The 17,440-nt window shown below is 41.3% G+C and overlaps 2 protein-coding genes and 1 pseudogene across 4 annotated transcripts; all 3 read left to right on the plus strand.

The window, feature by feature from the left end:
* The first annotated feature begins 311 nt into the window (after window positions 1–311).
* LOC113147676 lies at window positions 312–2,813 on the plus strand (annotated as a pseudogene).
* Window positions 2,814–5,237: 2,424 nt separating this feature from the next.
* Window positions 5,238–7,368, plus strand: LOC113147677 (microfibril-associated glycoprotein 4-like). The gene is made up of 6 exons (XM_026338834.1): window positions 5,238–5,312; window positions 5,599–5,754; window positions 5,933–5,971; window positions 6,063–6,159; window positions 6,328–6,495; window positions 6,934–7,368. Exons 1-6 carry the CDS (start codon window positions 5,307–5,309, stop codon window positions 7,188–7,190), a joined length of 723 nt encoding a protein of 240 aa, XP_026194619.1. The 5' UTR covers window positions 5,238–5,306; the 3' UTR covers window positions 7,191–7,368.
* A 3,050-nt stretch (window positions 7,369–10,418) lies between these two features.
* On the plus strand, window positions 10,419–17,040 carry LOC113147674 (microfibril-associated glycoprotein 4-like). 3 transcript variants are annotated; one of them, XM_026338829.2, is made up of 9 exons: window positions 10,419–10,548; window positions 10,890–10,914; window positions 14,543–14,601; window positions 14,943–14,988; window positions 15,092–15,247; window positions 15,422–15,460; window positions 15,557–15,653; window positions 15,780–15,947; window positions 16,220–17,040. In XM_026338829.2, the coding sequence occupies exons 1-9, from the start codon at window positions 10,427–10,429 to the stop codon at window positions 16,471–16,473; spliced, it is 966 nt and encodes a 321-aa protein (XP_026194614.1). In that variant the 5' UTR covers window positions 10,419–10,426; the 3' UTR covers window positions 16,474–17,040. The 3 variants fall into 3 exon arrangements, with proteins under 3 accessions (XP_026194614.1, XP_026194617.1, XP_026194615.1); XM_026338832.2 differs by having other exon boundaries at window positions 10,505–10,531; window positions 16,220–17,039; XM_026338830.1 differs by lacking the exons at window positions 10,419–10,548; window positions 10,890–10,914 and having other exon boundaries at window positions 14,542–14,584; window positions 16,220–17,038.
* The last annotated feature ends 400 nt before the right edge of the window (window positions 17,041–17,440 follow it).

A 17,440-nucleotide genomic window follows, 5' to 3' on the forward strand; every position in this document is an offset into this window, starting at 1 on the left:
GTTTGGTTGCGAACTGTGTTCAGAGAATATTGTGATTACATAAATCAGATTTCAGTTTATTAGGAACCTCTGTATTGAACTAAAATTCATTAGCAGATCTGTGATATTATTTAGGACAAGAGATGTGATAATTAATCAGAATGACAGTATAACTGTGACAGGTGCAGACGTTGTTACTGTCACTCCCCAGTCTTACATCACGCTGTATTTTGTGGGGAGTGATGAAGTCTGGGCACCAAATAGCTCTTTAAACAATCACATTTCCAGACTAAACTGCAGTTATATTCTGTTCTCACGTTGTGTTTTCACAGTTTTCAGACACACTCCACACACCAGCAGTTTGATCATCTGACAGTGAAGGTGAGTTTGAACTGAAATGTGTCTCTGTAAAGATGCTTTCTGCAGAGAACAACAATCTTTGTCATTACGTCTTTATTTCCTCAATGTTTGCCAGGATGGTTGAGGCGGTAGATCCACAGGACTGAGCTAGAGTCCAGTATAAAACAATTCTCCATCGATGTTATTATTTCAGTGATGTGATGTAAACGTAAAAGTAATTTCTTGTCATGTGACAAGGCTAAAAAGTTTCAGTACCTTGTTGGTTCAGCTTCATGTTGCCACCAACTTGTCGTACTAAAAAATGAAGTGAAAGACACTGATAGTTATTTTTTATGACTTGGAAGGTGAAACAGTTCATTAATGTAAAACACACACAAACACACACCTCACCACACCTGATTGTAGTACATTTGGATTCAGCCTTGTCTTAGGTTTATTTACTTACTTAAAATGTTTGAGTGTAGGTACTGTGACATGGACTCATCAGGAGGAGGATGGACGGTGAGTATTTAAACTGAACATCAGTAAGAACACTTCCTGTTGAATCTGTCACAATAAATCATCATCTTGTTGTCTGGAAACAACAACCTGTCCCCAGCTGTTCCAGAGGAGGATGGATGGTACAGTGAACTTCTACAGACCCTGGGATTACTACAAGTTTGGGTTCGGTGACCCTGCTGGAGAGTACTAGCTCGGTGAGACCTGAAATGAAACTAACGTGTGATTATATCAAACTCAGTTCAGTTCAATTCAGTTTATTTATATATCACTTAACGTTAAGACCGTAAAGAATATGACAATACAAAATATAAAACAATACAGTATATAATATATGCAACTCAACAATCCTACGTGAGCTGCACTTAGAGACAGTGAAGAGAAATAGAATCACTTTTCTGTTCCTTGCTCATGAAGCTGTTTGACTGCTTTACTCCCCTGCTCAATACTATTATTTTGGGCTAAGTCATGCTTCAGCCTTGTGGTGAGAGCTGCTGAATTAAAACTGAAGCAGGACACAGACATAACGAGTATAGAGAGTAGACCATTGTCTGATGCTAATAGAAGATCATTAGTAACCTTTGCCAGTGCTGTTTCTGTACTATGATGTACTCTAAATCCTGACTGGAAATCTTCATACAAGTTATTGCTGTGCAGGTGGTCATATAATTGCTTAGAAACTACTTTTTCAAGAATTTTAGAGATAAAGGGCAGATTGGATATTGGTCTATAATTCACTAAAACCCCTGAGTTCAGAGTAGGTTTTTGAGTAGGGGTTTGACTACAGCAACCTTAATAGCCTGTGGTACGTAACCTATTTGTAAAAATAGATCGATCTGATCTAGTATGAACGTGCTGATCAAAGGTAAGACATCTTTGTAGGGATGGAGTCTAAAAGACAATGTTGACAGTGTAGATGTATTAATTATTAAAAATAATTAAGAGGATCTATGAGAAGGAAGCAGTCTAGTTGAGATACTAGAAAAACGGTAAGAAAAACGTTTTGTATAGAACCAGTAACAGTACTGTGTCTGCTGTCAAATGTGTGTTCAGGTCTTGACAACATCCACTATCTGACAAAGCAGCGACATTACGGGTTGCGAGTCAACAAGCATTTTGCTCGTTACTCCTCATTTTCTGTCAATGCTGAGTGTGATGGATACAAACTGCAAGTGTCTGAATTCATCAATGGAGGGGCTGGTGAGTTTGAAACATTCCATCAAGGTGAGACCAGCTGGAGATATGAGTATATTTTCTGACAATAGTAGAAAAATGATCATGGGGCGGTACAGCAGGTGGTAGAGCAGTCGTCTATGAACCCCAGGGTGAGTGGTTCAATTCCCAGTTTCTACTTGCTGAGGTGTCTTGGAAAAGACATGCAGCCAGAGATAACTGGCAGCTGTCCAACCACAATCCCCCCATGGGGTTGATCCCCAAATGATTTCATAATTATTACCTTCATTATCACCATGTTACTGTTACCAGTAGTAATGCAGTATATCTGCATAAGCATTAATCAGAGGTGAAAAAGCAAATTATATCTGTTATTTTCAGAAAAAGGTCAAAAACTCTGTGCATTTGTTCTTAAAAGTCAACTTGTTCAACGCCGTATCTGTGATGCACTGTATGAAAAGTTAATGAAAAGTCAAAAGGCCTCACCCATTGGCCTTAGTAGTAGAGTTATAATTATGAACTTGTTTCTGTAGGAGATGCCCTGACTTATCACAATGGACAGAAGTTCTCCACCTTTGACAAAGACCAAGACCCTGATTCCAGAAACTGTGCCAGATTATACCTGGGGGCTTTCTGGTACAACGAGTGTCACAATGCAAACCCCACTGAGGTTTATCGCTGGGGGGCTGATGGTACTATCTTTGCTGTTGGAGTCTCTTGGTACCAGTGGAAGGGTCATGACTACTTCCTGAAGAGCATCAGCATGAAGATCCGTCCTGTGCAGTAAATGTCCAGGACAAACAGACAGCAGAAGATCTGATGTTGATTTTTTTCCTCTTTCTCTCTCATCTATTTTATAATCTCCCAGAATCTGTAGAAAAAATCAGTCTGATCAGATAACAATTCTGGTCCTCTGCCTCACCACCGCTTATTTCTTTTACATTTACATTTAGTCATTTATCAGACACTTTTATCCAAAGCGACTTACTAGTGAGAAACAAGGCAAGAAAACAAAATCTAAGTCAAGGAGAAACAACATTAAAGCAAAGTGCTATGATTTATGATTTATTATACTGCTCTGGATTTGTTCCTCTGGAGCCTCCACTAAGTTCTCATCTGTCAATCACAGCCAGTGTGGCCAATCTATACATGGAGGAAGTAGAGAGCAGAACTCTGAGCCCGTCTCCACTCGTCTCCACTCATCTCCGCTTGTCTACACTAGCTCCTCGTTTCATTGAAGAGCTAGTGGAGATCAACAACTGCTGATCTTACTTTGGTGTCTGTGAAATGCTGGAAATGGAGTTATACTCTGAAAAGGGTAAAAGACAGTAGCAGGAAGTAACCATTATAACTTAGTTAAGTACAGGACTGTTTCTGTGTGTTTTGTTAATGTTCAGGTGATATTAGGGAAGATAATGCTGCAATAGCTGAGAACAAGGAACTGTTAGTTCAAGCGGAAGATAGTGAACGTTAATTAAACCTATCAGTGACAAATACAGAACTGAATCATGCTCTTGGAGAACGACAGAGTCAGCATCAGGTAAGAATGAAATGTCTTATTTTATTATCTTGGTGTGTTAGTGAATCCTCTAACTGGAATTAAGTAAAGTTCGGGAGCGGTTGATCAAACCCAGGCAATGGACCGATGGCTTTTACATTTTATGTCTGCAAAATAATAACCAGGGGACATAATTAAGGAGAGAAGAAGATATCATATGGAAACAGTAATAACAGGCAAGAAATCCAGTGATAAATAGAGATCATGTAGTGGCTACGTTTCCTACTGTGATGTAAATTTGAACTTAGAAAGGTTCAAGGTTTTCATGATACCTTGCATTAAAAACCACAAGTGTTTAGTGAACCCTCTGATGTTGTAGTCTTGAGGAAGGAATTCAGAACTAATCGTGAAAACAATGAAAAAGTGAGTTTGAAGTCGATAGAAGAGAGATTGTTTCTTTATGAAGAAGTCATTTGAAACTTTAAATGATCTTATTAGAAATTGGATGTTTGAAAAAGAACTGATTAAGAATTAAATGGGCTCTTTAAAATAAAACCTACTAAATTCACCATATAGTTACAACCTGACTGTAGAGGACCAGGGTGTTTGAACTAAACCTTTATCCAGATGAAATCCAAAAAATATTAAAGGCCAGTCCCATCATTGGTGTGTTGAATGTAGGAATAAATAGGAAGTAAAAGACCAACAAAAAGAAACTAGGGCAAAGACTTCTGCCTAAGAAAGAGACAAAAACTGGTTGAATCCATCAGCTTCTACTGAGTTCCAGTAAAGTGGGGAAGTGTCTCAATCCCTGCCCCAGTTTACCTTCTTTCTTTTTCCGTTTTGCTCTCACGGTCTCAGTCATACTCACCTGTTCACACCCCGCCATTTCCTGCTCTGACCAAATTTGGTTAGTTTAATGTCTCTCCCTCCCGGTCTCCCGCCACTAATCACCCAGATGTGTTGCGCTGGTGTCCTTCCAATCAGTTTAATCAGATTACTGAGAGAAACCAGGTTCTTCAGTTCTCCCATGCCAACCACAGGCACCAAACACTTCTCCTGTTTCCTGTTCCCCTTTTCCCCACCTGAGCTTCTTAAAGTCAAAATTTCAACCGATCCTAGCTCCTTGGACTTGTCGAGGTCCTTACAGGAAATCTGAATTTCCAGGTTCCCAGTCAGAGAACCAACATCGCTGCTCAGTGAACAGTGTGATAGTGTAGTGTCAAACTGTTATTAGCATTTCTCTCTTATGCCATTTGAACACTTTTAGATCTGTGAACATTCTGGCGCGAATGATTGTTTGACTCTGTATGTGAGCCCTGTGGTAGACTGGCTACCTGTCCAGGTGTACCCCGCCTCTTGCCCAGTGACAGGTGAGATAGGCTCCAGCACTGCCATGATCCTTATGATTAAAAGTTAGGTTAGGAAAATAGATGGATGATGGATGTCCAATTCAAACTCAAACAGCAGGCCGCTCTGGGGACTCCTTTTGGTTTGTGCCTGATTAGGGGCTGAGTGCTTTATGAAGGTGTCCACCATCCAACAGGTGACTAGACTTGACTGGATATACCTGACAGGAAGCTATATTCAAGGCATCAGGGGTTTGGGGTTTAACATCTGGTCCAGGGACACTTCCTGCCTGAGCACCAAATATCGATCAGTCATGTTTTGAATTTATTTTATCATCTGCTTCCTGTGACTCATTTTTTTTTCTTACCGTTCCTTCAAGATCTTGTCAGAGAATTCAGACAGACCCACATCAGCACTTTGATCTTCTGATTCCAACAGAAGTTTGACCATGAAGGTGAGTTTGACTGATGTATGAGCCTGGAAAGGTCAATTCTATAGAGAACATCAGTCCTGTCCCCCAGATGTGGATTATCCTGAACTTCGCTGGCCTTAAGAGGCCTGAAGAGGAAGCTTAGTGTTGCTGTCCTGTAAGCTGGGACTAGGACTGGTGATGATTGGCAGCTGTAACCTGTGGGTTAACCTGTGGGTTACAGCTGTGTGTGGGTTAACCTGATCCTTAGAGATCTTGTGGTACCATATTTGAGTTACTCTGTACAACTAGAAAACCTCCTCTGTTCCAGACAGTATCAGTCCTTTTCCTCCTGCTTGCTCCACTGTTGACCAGCTGCTCAGAGCTCTACAGACCAGTGGACTGCAGCGACATCCGTGAACGAGACAACAGCTCACCAAGTGCAGTGTACACCATCTATCCTCTTGGAGAAAGGTCAGCTGTCCAGGTAAACTCCGTCCTTTCTGGGAGACAGGTTAATGTCTAGAAGAAGAAGACGGTGTAAAGATGAGACCACGAGGACGGATTCTGACAGAATCACACTAACAAGTAGTTTGTAGTAGTGGATATGGTTTTAGATCATAAATAATAAATGTGTGTGTGTGTGTGTGTGTGTGTGTGTGTAGGTGTACTGTGACATGGACTCATCAGGAGGAGGATGGACGGTGAGTATTTGAACTGAACATCAGTAAGTTCCTGTTGGACTGTCACAATAAATCATCGCCTTGTTGTCTGGAAACAACAACCTGTCCCCAGGTGTTCCAGAGGAGGATGGACGGTACAGTGAACTTCTACAGACCCTGGGATTACTACAAGTTTGGGTTTGGTGACCCTGCTGGAGAGTACTGGCTCGGTGAGACCTGAAACCAGACTGACTTCTTACTACATGAAATTCACTGTGTAGAAAGTACAAATACAGCAGCATGTCCTGTTCACTTGTTTTAGTTTTATGCTGACATTTACCATCTCTGTAGACTTGATGGACAGGATCAAACCAAGTCTTAAATTTGTGTGTGTCCAGGTCTGGACAACGTCCGCTACCTGAATAACCAGAGAAAGTATGAGCTGCTGGTCGACATGCAGGACTTTGACGGGAAAAAAGCGTTTGCTCGTTACTCCTCGTTTTTCATCAGTGGAGAGTGTGATGGATACAAACTGAATGTGTCTGGATTCACCGATGGAGGAGCAGGTGGATTATCAGAAACAGGTCCTGTCTGTTTTCACTATGATTAGATGATACATCTACAATATGTTGATACCTTGAAACAGAGAAATGTTCAGCAGCATCTTCATTACTGGTGGAAGAATAAAACACGTGGAAAATGAAAAGAGTTCCAGGATTAACAGAGAGAATCACCTCAGCTCATCTCTCTTCATAAACTTGTGTCATGGTGACTTTTTCTAACCAATGAAAACTAAATGAAGTATGCCAGCAGAAACAGACCTCACTGTGTTGGTTAACCCACAGGTGGTTTTATTGTCCCCTGTAATAAGAGCAGCAGCGATCAGGTCTGTGTTTCTGAGACTTTGGATCCTCAGACTCGATTTGTTCTTGGAGTCTAAGTAGACAAACCAGTGACAAACTGTGCTGCCTTCAGTTCATTTGTGACTTTACATGTTTCCGTAGGAGACGCCATGAATTATCACAGCGGACAGAAGTTCTCCACATTCGACAAAGACCAGGATTCTTGGCCCAACAACTGTGCCAGATCATCTCTGGGGGCGTTCTGGTACAGAGGCTGTTACAATGTCAACCCCAACGGGATTTATCGCTGGGGGGCCAATAACACCCTCTATGCTGTTGGAGTGTCTTGGTTACAGTGGAGGGGTGTTGAATACTCCCTGAAGAGCATCAGCATGAAGATCCGTCCTTTTGCAGTGTAATAGATGTGTCATTTTCTTTATATTTATAGTTATAGTTTTTGTACCTGATTCACATGGAAAAACAAATCTGTAAATCAGTTGTTAAAAACTCCAAGAACAGTGGTCGTATAAAGACGACACAAGTCATTTGTGATTGTAAATGTGTTTTTTTCAAAGCATATTTAGGTTAATTAATAAAGTCTCAAATCATCAAAATAAAATAACATATTCAACTTATTTCACTTGTTTTGCATCAGAATATCTGAATTTGAGATGGTGCAAGAGAACCAGAATCACAGACCCACAGTCTCTGAGGGTCTGTGACTGGATTTTAGAATTAGAATTAGTCTCTCATCTATCCTATAATCTCAGAGAATCTGTAGAATGAAACAGTCTGATCAGATGATAATTCTTGTATTTGCTTCAATACAATCCTCTAAATGAATCAGTAGTTGACAGAATCTTTTCCATCGGAGCTGAAGTCAGGTGTTGACTGTATGTGAGCAGCTGCTGGTGCAGAGATTGGTGGACAGGAGGGAACTTAGTGGAGGATCCAGAGGAACAAATCCAGAGCAGTTTCCATCAGAAACATCCAATTGAATGAGTGAAGTGATGAAGCACCAAACGACGAGTGACTTGTATTAATAATACTATACACTAACCAGCCGCTCAACTCCTCTCACCTAATGAGTTAAATCAACAAGTCAGGGCAGTGACTCATGTAAACAGTGTTTCAGAGATGGGGATGGGGAGAGGTTCACCCCTCTGTCAAACACTGTTCTGTTCCACAGCTGAGGAAAAACATTTCTCAAAGTTCAGTTTCATCATCAGAACAGACACGTGTTTCTTCAGTCTGTTCCCACTTTCATTTTATTAACATAAAGCAGAACCACAGAAAAGTCCAACTTCATTCTAGTTTTGCTAAAGGTAGAAGTTTAATACCAGAAGCTGAGAGTTACTGTGTCCAATGTGGAAGATGAATCGGTTCAGGTATTCCTGTTATTTGAAATTCAGGTCCAAAATGAAGCAATCATTATAATGCTTCAGTATAATCCTAGAAATGAAGCAATCAGAACCTCTGTCCCATCGTTTACCTGCTTCTTGTGCAGCATGTCTTATTGTAATGTGAACGTGTCTCTGGGTAGATTTTTCCAGACTGATCAGCCCTGAGGAGGAGGAGGAGGAGGAGGAGGTGTTTCCATCTACAATAGGTGCTAATGTTATGCTCCTGTTCTGGCTTCAGTCATTTAAATAGATATACTTATAATGTCCTAATGCTGCAGTTGAGTGAGCCACTGTTCCCCACGTCTGAACACATCTGAAGAACAAACAGTTTGCTAAATGAAACAGTGACTTATTATTAATCCTACAAATTACAATACTATAATTCCATCTCCCACAAGCAAGAGTGATTTCTGAGAACGCCAGAATATTCTGGTACCTACCTGAGAGTCATACATTCCATTACAAATACTTTCCTGTGCGTCTTCTGTCGTTCCATTTAGTCTTTTATCAGACACTTTTATCCAAAGCGACTTACAAGTGAGGAACAACACAAAAAATCTTAGTCAAGGAGAAAAACATCAAAGCAAAGTGCTGTTAAAGAACTGTCTCTGTTTCATGAGAAGCAAGTACAGGAGAGCAGTTTTTAAGTGCAAAAGAAGATGCAGAACAGTCACAGGAGGCCAATGCAAAGATCTGAAGAGCGGTGTGACATGAGACCTATTTTAGTTGATTAAAAATGAGACGTGCTGCTGCATTTTGGATCATCAGGGGGGGTTTGGTCGTGGATGCCGGTAACTCCATCAGCAGTGCATTGTAGTAGTCACGACGAGATATGATCAACACCTGTATGAGTTGGGTCGTGCACTCCATAAAGTAGGGTCTGATCTTTCTGATGTTGTGGAGGGCATATCTACATGACCTAGAGACTTTGGCGATGTGTTCTGTGAAGGTCAGCTGATCATCAATGATGACCCCCAGGTTTCTGGCTGACTTAGTAGGGACAATCTCCGCAGATACAATGTCAATGCTGATGTTGTGTTGTGTCAAAGGTCTGGCAGGAAAGACTAGAAGTTCAGTTTTGGGAATGTTAAGTTGAAGGTGTCTTTTTCTCATGATAGAGCCTAAAGGCGAAGTATAGATAGAAAAGAGAAGAGGGCCGAGGACTGAGCCCTGCGGTACACCGGTGGAGAGGTTATGAGATTCGGAATCACGCCCCTGCCAGGATACGTTCAAGGTTCGTCCGGACAAGTATGAACGAAGCCAGGCTAGAGCTGATCTAGAGATGCCCAAGTCTGAGAGTGCAGTCATGAGAATCTGATGGTTCACAGTGTCAAAGGACAGAAGAGGGGTTACTTGCAGCTTTAGCCACCCATAGGGATTCCACAACAGTCAGAAGTGCTGTTTCTGTGGAGTGACCACTCTTGAAGCCAGATTTTTCCGGGAAAGAAAGTCAGAGAGTTGGTTGAAGGCTGCACGTTCCAGGGTCTTGGCCAGAAATGGTAGAAGAGAGACTGGCCTGTAGTTTTCCACAAGGGAGGGATCCAGAGAAGGCTTCTTCAACAGTGGAGTAATCTGGGCCTGCTTGAACGAGGTGGGAAAGGTGCCTGTTGTGAGGGAGGTGTTGATGATCTGTGTAATGGCTGGTATGCTCAGTGATTACTAAGCTGAAACTACCACCAACAACAAACCGAAACTCTCTACCTACGGTTCTTAACACTTATTACATTAAGTCATTAAACAGACTGATAAAGAGGCTAAATCAGCAGACTCACACAAACAAATTTCAAACAAGCTTTACTTATTCACTAGATCTACTGTCCCAGTTTGGTGCTTGTCCTGTTGTTCCTTTCTGCCTGCTGAAGTAGTAATACGATCTTCCAGGTATTTGGGAAGGAGGTGTTCCTGACTTCACTTGAAGTTTCTTTCTGCTCCTGAAAAACCTTCACTTACTGTATTATTGCAAAAAAAACAGAAACCATGGGTAGTTTGGACAAACTGTGACAAATCAGGTGTGAGACTGACACAAAGATAAAAGGGTAAAAGTTCTAATTCAAGAAAAAGTGACCAGATAACAAGATTAAGTTATAATTGTGACTCAGTATATCAAACATTTGCTTTATTCTTGGTTTTCATTGTTCACTGTGACTAAATACTTTTTGTTCCATTGGTGAAAGTTTAACATCCACCACAGAGAGGAACTACAAGAAAACCCATTGTTTTCAGAGACACCAGCCAATGCAGGAAGTGAACTGATGATGTTAATACCAACCAACAACAAAGTTAAGTTGTCAGAAGCTCAGGTGCAGCAGCAGCAGGTGGACGTGGACGAGACAGTCAGAAAGTGCAGAGGACAAGTGGTCAGTACAATAACCAGGTAGGTCTGCTCCACTGTAGTAGTAACTTTAATAAGACAAAGCTCAATGACTTCACCTGACGTTTACTTACTCTTACATCAAACTAGTAAAAGTATTTGCTGTGACTACAAATGGATATTTTGAAATTCAAACTGCCTGAGCCCCAAAGTAAAAGGTTAACACTTTACAACAGCCAGAGTCCAGAAAATAGCTATTGTCAGGATTTGTGTTCTGTCACTGTCCAGTCTTACAGGTTAATGAATGGAGACAAGACAAGAGCAGAGTCTGGACACCAAATATCAACTGTGTTCATAGAATCTTTTGTTTCCTGTGTATTTACTGATATTACTTTTCTTCACAGTGTTCGGATTGATCTACATCAGCAGTTTGATCGTGTGACAATGAAGGTGAGTTTGACGTGAAGTGTAAAGATGCTTTCTGCAGAGGACAACAGTTGTGTCTCTGTCAAGTTATTCACCATGAGATCAGTTCAAACCTCCTCTGTTCCAGACAGTACCAGCCCTTTTCCAACAACTGTGCCAGATCATCTCTGGGGGCGTTCTGGTACAGAGGCTGTTACAATGTCAACCCCAACGGGATTTATCGCTGGGGGGCCAATAGCACCCTCTATGCTGTTGGAGTGTCTTGGTTACAGTGGAGGGGTGTTGAATACTCCCTGAAGAGCATCAGCATGAAGATCCGTCCTTTTGCAGTGTAATAGATGTGTCATTTTCTTTATATTTATAGTTATAGTTTTTGTACCTGATTCACATGGAAAAACAAATCTGTAAATCAGTTGTTAAAAACTCCAAGAACAGTGGTCGTATAAAGACGACACAAGTCATTTGTGATTGTAAATGTGTTTTTTTCAAAGCATATTTAGGTTAATTAATAAAGTCTCAAATCATCAAAATAAAATAACATATTCAACTTATTTCACTTGTTTTGCATCAGAATATCTGAATTTGAGATGGTGCAAGAGAACAAGAATCACAGACCCACAGTCTCTGAGGGTCTGTGACTGGATTTTAGAATTAGAATTAGTCTCTCATCTATCCTATAATCTCAGAGAATCTGTAGAATGAAACAGTCTGATCAGATGATAATTCTTGTATTTGCTTCAATACAATCCTCTAAATGAATCAGTAGTTGACAGAATCTTTTCCATCGGAGCTGAAGTCAGGTGTTGACTGTATGTGAGCAGCTGCTGGTGCAGAGATTGGTGGACAGGAGGGAACTTAGTGGAGGATCCAGAGGAACAAATCCAGAGCAGTTTCCATCAGAAACATCCAATTGAATGAGTGAAGTGATGAAGCACCAAACGACGAGTGACTTGTATTAATAATACTATACACTAACCAGCCGCTCAACTCCTCTCACCTAATGAGTTAAATCAACAAGTCAGGGCAGTGACTCATGTAAACAGTGTTTCAGAGATGGGGATGGGGAGAGGTTCACCCCTCTGTCAAACACTGTTCTGTTCCACAGCTGAGGAAAAACATTTCTCAAAGTTCAGTTTCATCATCAGAACAGACACGTGTTTCTTCAGTCTGTTCCCACTTTCATTTTATTAACATAAAGCAGAACCACAGAAAAGTCCAACTTCATTCTAGTTTTGCTAAAGGTAGAAGTTTAATACCAGAAGCTGAGAGTTACTGTGTCCAATGTGGAAGATGAATCGGTTCAGGTATTCCTGTTATTTGAAATTCAGGTCCAAAATGAAGCAATCATTATAATGCTTCAGTATAATCCTAGAAATGAAGCAATCAGAACCTCTGTCCCATCGTTTACCTGCTTCTTGTGCAGCATGTCTTATTGTAATGTGAACGTGTCTCTGGGTAGATTTTTCCAGACTGATCAGCCCTGAGGAGGAGGAGGAGGAGGAGGTGTTTCCATCTACAATAGGTGCTAATGTTATGCTCCTGTTCTGGCTTCAGTCATTTAAATAAATATACTTATAATGTCCTAATGCTGCAGTTGAGTGAGCCACTGTTTCCCACGTCTGAACACATCTGAAGAACAAACAGTTTGCTAAATGAAACGGTGACTTATTATTAATCCTACAAATTACAATACTATAATTCCATCTCCCACAAGCAAGAGTGATTTCTGAGAACGCCAGAATATTCTGGTACCTACCTGAGAGTCATACATTCCATTACAAATACTTTCCTGTGCGTCTTCTGTCGTTCCATTTAGTCTTTTATCAGACACTTTTATCCAAAGCGACTTACAAGTGAGGAACAACACAAAAAATCTTAGTCAAGGAGAAAAACATCAAAGCAAAGTGCTGTTAAAGAACTGTCTCTGTTTCATGAGAAGCAAGTACAGGAGAGCAGTTTTTAAGTGCAAAAGAAGATGCAGAACAGTCACAGGAGGCCAATGCAAAGATCTGAAGAGCGGTGTGACATGAGACCTATTTTAGTTGATTAAAAATGAGACGTGCTGCTGCATTTTGGATCATCAGGGGGGGTTTGGTCGTGGATGCCGGTAACTCCATCAGCAGTGCATTGTAGTAGTCACGACGAGATATGATCAACACCTGTATGAGTTGGGTCGTGCACTCCATAAAGTAGGGTCTGATCTTTCTGATGTTGTGGAGGGCATATCTACATGACCTAGAGACTTTGGCGATGTGTTCTGTGAAGGTCAGCTGATCATCAATGATGACCCCCAGGTTTCTGGCTGACTTAGTAGGGACAATCTCCGCAGATACAATGTCAATGCTGATGTTGTGTTGTGTCAAAGGTCTGGCAGGAAAGACTAGAAGTTCAGTTTTGGGAATGTTAAGTTGAAGGTGTCTTTTTCTCATGATAGAGCCTAAAGGCGAAGTATAGATAGAAAAGAGAAGAGGGCCGAGGACTGAGCCCTGCGGTACACCGGTGGAGAGGTTATGAGATTCGGAATCACGCCCCTGCCAGGATACGTTCAAGGTTCGTCCGGACAAGTATGAACGAAGCCAGGCTAGAGCTGATCTAGAGATGCCCAAGTCTGAGAGTGCAGTCATGAGAATCTGATGGTTCACAGTGTCAAAGGACAGAAGAGGGGTTACTTGCAGCTTTAGCCACCCATAGGGATTCCACAACAGTCAGAAGTGCTGTTTCTGTGGAGTGACCACTCTTGAAGCCAGATTTTTCCGGGAAAGAAAGTCAGAGAGTTGGTTGAAGGCTGCACGTTCCAGGGTCTTGGCCAGAAATGGTAGAAGAGAGACTGGCCTGTAGTTTTCCACAAGGGAGGGATCCAGAGAAGGCTTCTTCAACAGTGGAGTAATCTGGGCCTGCTTGAACGAGGTGGGAAAGGTGCCTGTTGTGAGGGAGGTGTTGATGATCTGTGTAATGGCTGGTATGCTCAGTGATTACTAAGCTGAAACTACCACCAACAACAAACCGAAACTCTCTACCTACGGTTCTTAACACTTATTACATTAAGTCATTAAACAGACTGATAAAGAGGCTAAATCAGCAGACTCACACAAACAAATTTCAAACAAGCTTTACTTATTCACTAGATCTACTGTCCCAGTTTGGTGCTTGTCCTGTTGTTCCTTTCTGCCTGCTGAAGTAGTAATACGATCTTCCAGGTATTTGGGAAGGAGGTGTTCCTGACTTCACTTGAAGTTTCTTTCTGCTCCTGAAAAACCTTCACTTACTGTATTATTGCAAAAAAAACAGAAACCATGGGTAGTTTGGACAAACTGTGACAAATCAGGTGTGAGACTGACACAAAGATAAAAGGGTAAAAGTTCTAATTCAAGAAAAAGTGACCAGATAACAAGATTAAGTTATAATTGTGACTCAGTATATCAAACATTTGCTTTATTCTTGGTTTTCATTGTTCACTGTGACTAAATACTTTTTGTTCCATTGGTGAAAGTTTAACATCCACCACAGAGAGGAACTACAAGAAAACCCATTGTTTTCAGAGACACCAGCCAATGCAGGAAGTGAACTGATGATGTTAATACCAACCAACAACAAAGTTAAGTTGTCAGAAGCTCAGGTGCAGCAGCAGCAGGTGGACGTGGACGAGACAGTCAGAAAGTGCAGAGGACAAGTGGTCAGTACAATAACCAGGTAGGTCTGCTCCACTGTAGTAGTAACTTTAATAAGACAAAGCTCAATGACTTCACCTGACGTTTACTTACTCTTACATCAAACTAGTAAAAGTATTTGCTGTGACTACAAATGGATATTTTGAAATTCAAACTGCCTGAGCCCCAAAGTAAAAGGTTAACACTTTACAACAGCCAGAGTCCAGAAAATAGCTATTGTCAGGATTTGTGTTCTGTCACTGTCCAGTCTTACAGGTTAATGAATGGAGACAAGACAAGAGCAGAGTCTGGACACCAAATATCAACTGTGTTCATAGAATCTTTTGTTTCCTGTGTATTTACTGATATTACTTTTCTTCACAGTGTTCGGATTGATCTACATCAGCAGTTTGATCGTGTGACAATGAAGGTGAGTTTGACGTGAAGTGTAAAGATGCTTTCTGCAGAGGACAACAGTTGTGTCTCTGTCAAGTTATTCACCATGAGATCAGTTCAAACCTCCTCTGTTCCAGACAGTACCAGCCCTTTTCCTCCTGCTGGCTCCACTGTTGACCAGCTGCTCAGAGCTCTACAGACCAGTGGAATGCAGCGACATCCATCGACGAGACAACAGATCATACAGTGGAGTGTACACCATCTATCCTCTTGGAGAAAGGTCAGCTGTCCAGGTAAGCTCCGTCCTGTCTGGGAGACAGGTTAATGTCTAGAAGAAGAAGACGGTGTAAAGATGAGACCACAAGGACGGATTCTGACAGAATCACACTAACAAGTAGTTTGTAGTAGTGGATATGGTTTTAGATCATAAATAATAAATGTGTGTGTGTGTGTGTGTGTGTGTGTAGGTGTACTGTGACATGGACTCATCAGGAGGAGGATGGACGGTGAGTATTTGAACTGAACGTCAGTAAGAACACTTCCTGTTTGACTTTCACAATAAATCATCATCTTGTTGTCTGGAAACAACAACCTGTCCCCAGGTGTTCCAGAGGAGGATGGACGGTACAGTGAACTTCTACAGACCCTGGGATTACTACAAGTTTGGGTTCGGTCACCCTGCTGGAGAGTACTGGCTCGGTGAGACCTGAAACCAGACTGACTTGTTACTACATGAAATTCACTGTGTAGAAAGTACAAATACAGCAGCATGTCCTGTTCACTTGTTGATGGACAGGATCAAGTCTTAAATTTGTGTGTGTCCAGGTCTGGACAACATCTACTACCTGACAAACCAGAGAAAGTCCGAGCTGCTGGTCGACATGCAGGACTTTGATGGGAAAAAAGCGTTTGCTCGTTACTCCTCGTTCTCCATTAGTGGAGAGTGTGATGGATACAAACTGAATGTGTCTGGATTCACTGATGGAGGAGCAGGTGAGTTATCAGCAGACGTTTACGTCCTGGCTGTAGGAAAAGAACATATTCTGTCTGTTGTTACTCTACACACAGAACAACCTACCTACAGAAATAAAATAAACAGCTTTGATTCAAACCAAGTGTTGAACGCGCCCTCATGTTCAGAGAAAAATTCTGTTTCAACGGTTAATGGAAACTATGGAGTGTTTGTAAAGTAGCCAGTAGTTCTACTTGTAGTAAAGTTGTAGTAGTATCATTAATGTTGTGATTAAACATTTGTGTTTCTGTAGGAGATGCCCTGACTTATCACAATGGACAGAAGTTCTCTACCTTTGACAAAGACCAAGACCTTGATTCCAGAAACTGTGCCAAATTACACCTGGGGGCGTTCTGGTACAACGCCTGTAACAGTACAAACCCCAACGGGGTTTATCGCTGGGGGGCTGATGGTACTCTGTATGCTGTTGGAGTCTCTTGGTACCAGTGGAAGGGTTTTGACTACTCCCTGAAGAGCATCATTATGAAGATCCGTCCTGTGCAGTAAATGTCCAGGACAAACAGACAGCAGAAGATCTGATGTTGATTTTTTCCTCTTTCTCTCTCATCTATCCTATAATCTCCCAGAATCTGTAGAATATAACAGTCTGATCAGATGATAATTCTTGTATTTGCTTCAGTATAATCCTAGAAATGAAGCAATCAGAACCTCTGTCCCATCGTTTACCTGCTTCTTGTGCATCATGTCTGATTGTAATGTGAGTGTGTCTCTGGGTAAATGTTTCCAGACTGATCAGCCCTGAGGAGGAGGAGGAGGTGTTTCCATCCACAATAGGTGCTAATGTTATGCTCCTGTTCTGGCCTCAGTCATTTAAATAAATATACTTATAATGTCCTAATGCTGCAGTTGAGTGAGCCACTGTTCCCCACGTCTGAACACATCTGAAGAACAAACAGTTTGCTAAAAAAAACTGTGACTTATTATTAATCCTACAAATTAAAATACTATAATTCCATCTCCCGCAAGCAAGCGTGATTTCTGAGAACGCCAGAATATTCTGGTACCTACCTGAGAGTCATACATCCCAGTAAAGATACTTTCCTGTGTGTCTTCCGTCGTTCCTTTCTGCCTGCTGAACTAGTACTACAGTCTTCCACGTAGTGAGAAGGAGGTTTTCCTGACTTCACTTGAAGTTTCCTTCCTGCTCCCGATAAACATTCACTGACTGTACATTCTTTGTTCTTGGTTTTCATTGTTCACTGTTAATAAATACTTTTTGTCTTATTGATGGAAGTTTAACATCCACCACAGAGAGGAACTACAAGAAAACCCATTGTTTTCAGAGACACCTGAGTCTGTAAAGATGCTTTCTGCAGAGAAGTTGAGTGTCTGTCAGCTAAGTTATTTTCTCCATAGATACATACTGTACATGTATGCCATTATTATTAAAGAGAAGTAGATTGTAGATGCAGCTTACGTTGCAGCCTGTAGAATAAAGTTCTTCAGTAATGAA

Source organism: Anabas testudineus, unplaced genomic scaffold (genome assembly GCF_900324465.2).
Source record: "Anabas testudineus unplaced genomic scaffold, fAnaTes1.2 Contig212arrow_ctg1, whole genome shotgun sequence".
NCBI lineage: Eukaryota > Metazoa > Chordata > Actinopteri > Anabantiformes > Anabantidae > Anabas > Anabas testudineus.

Bases quoted from the DNA above. Each gene is read 5' to 3' on its own strand.
- LOC113147674 (XM_026338829.2), top strand. From the start codon at position 10,427: ATGATGTTAATACCAACCAACAACAAAGTTAAGTTGTCAGAAGCTCAG. The intron at 10,549-10,889 runs GTAGGTCTGCTC...TTTTCTTCACAG, and splicing joins GTGGTCAGTACAATAACCAG to TGTTCGGATTGATCTACATC. The intron at 15,654-15,779 runs GTGAGACCTGAA...GTGTGTGTCCAG, and splicing joins TGCTGGAGAGTACTGGCTCG to GTCTGGACAACATCTACTAC.
- LOC113147677 (XM_026338834.1), top strand. The intron at 5,755-5,932 runs GTAAACTCCGTC...GTGTGTGTGTAG, and splicing joins GAGAAAGGTCAGCTGTCCAG to GTGTACTGTGACATGGACTC. The intron at 5,972-6,062 runs GTGAGTATTTGA...ACCTGTCCCCAG, and splicing joins CATCAGGAGGAGGATGGACG to GTGTTCCAGAGGAGGATGGA.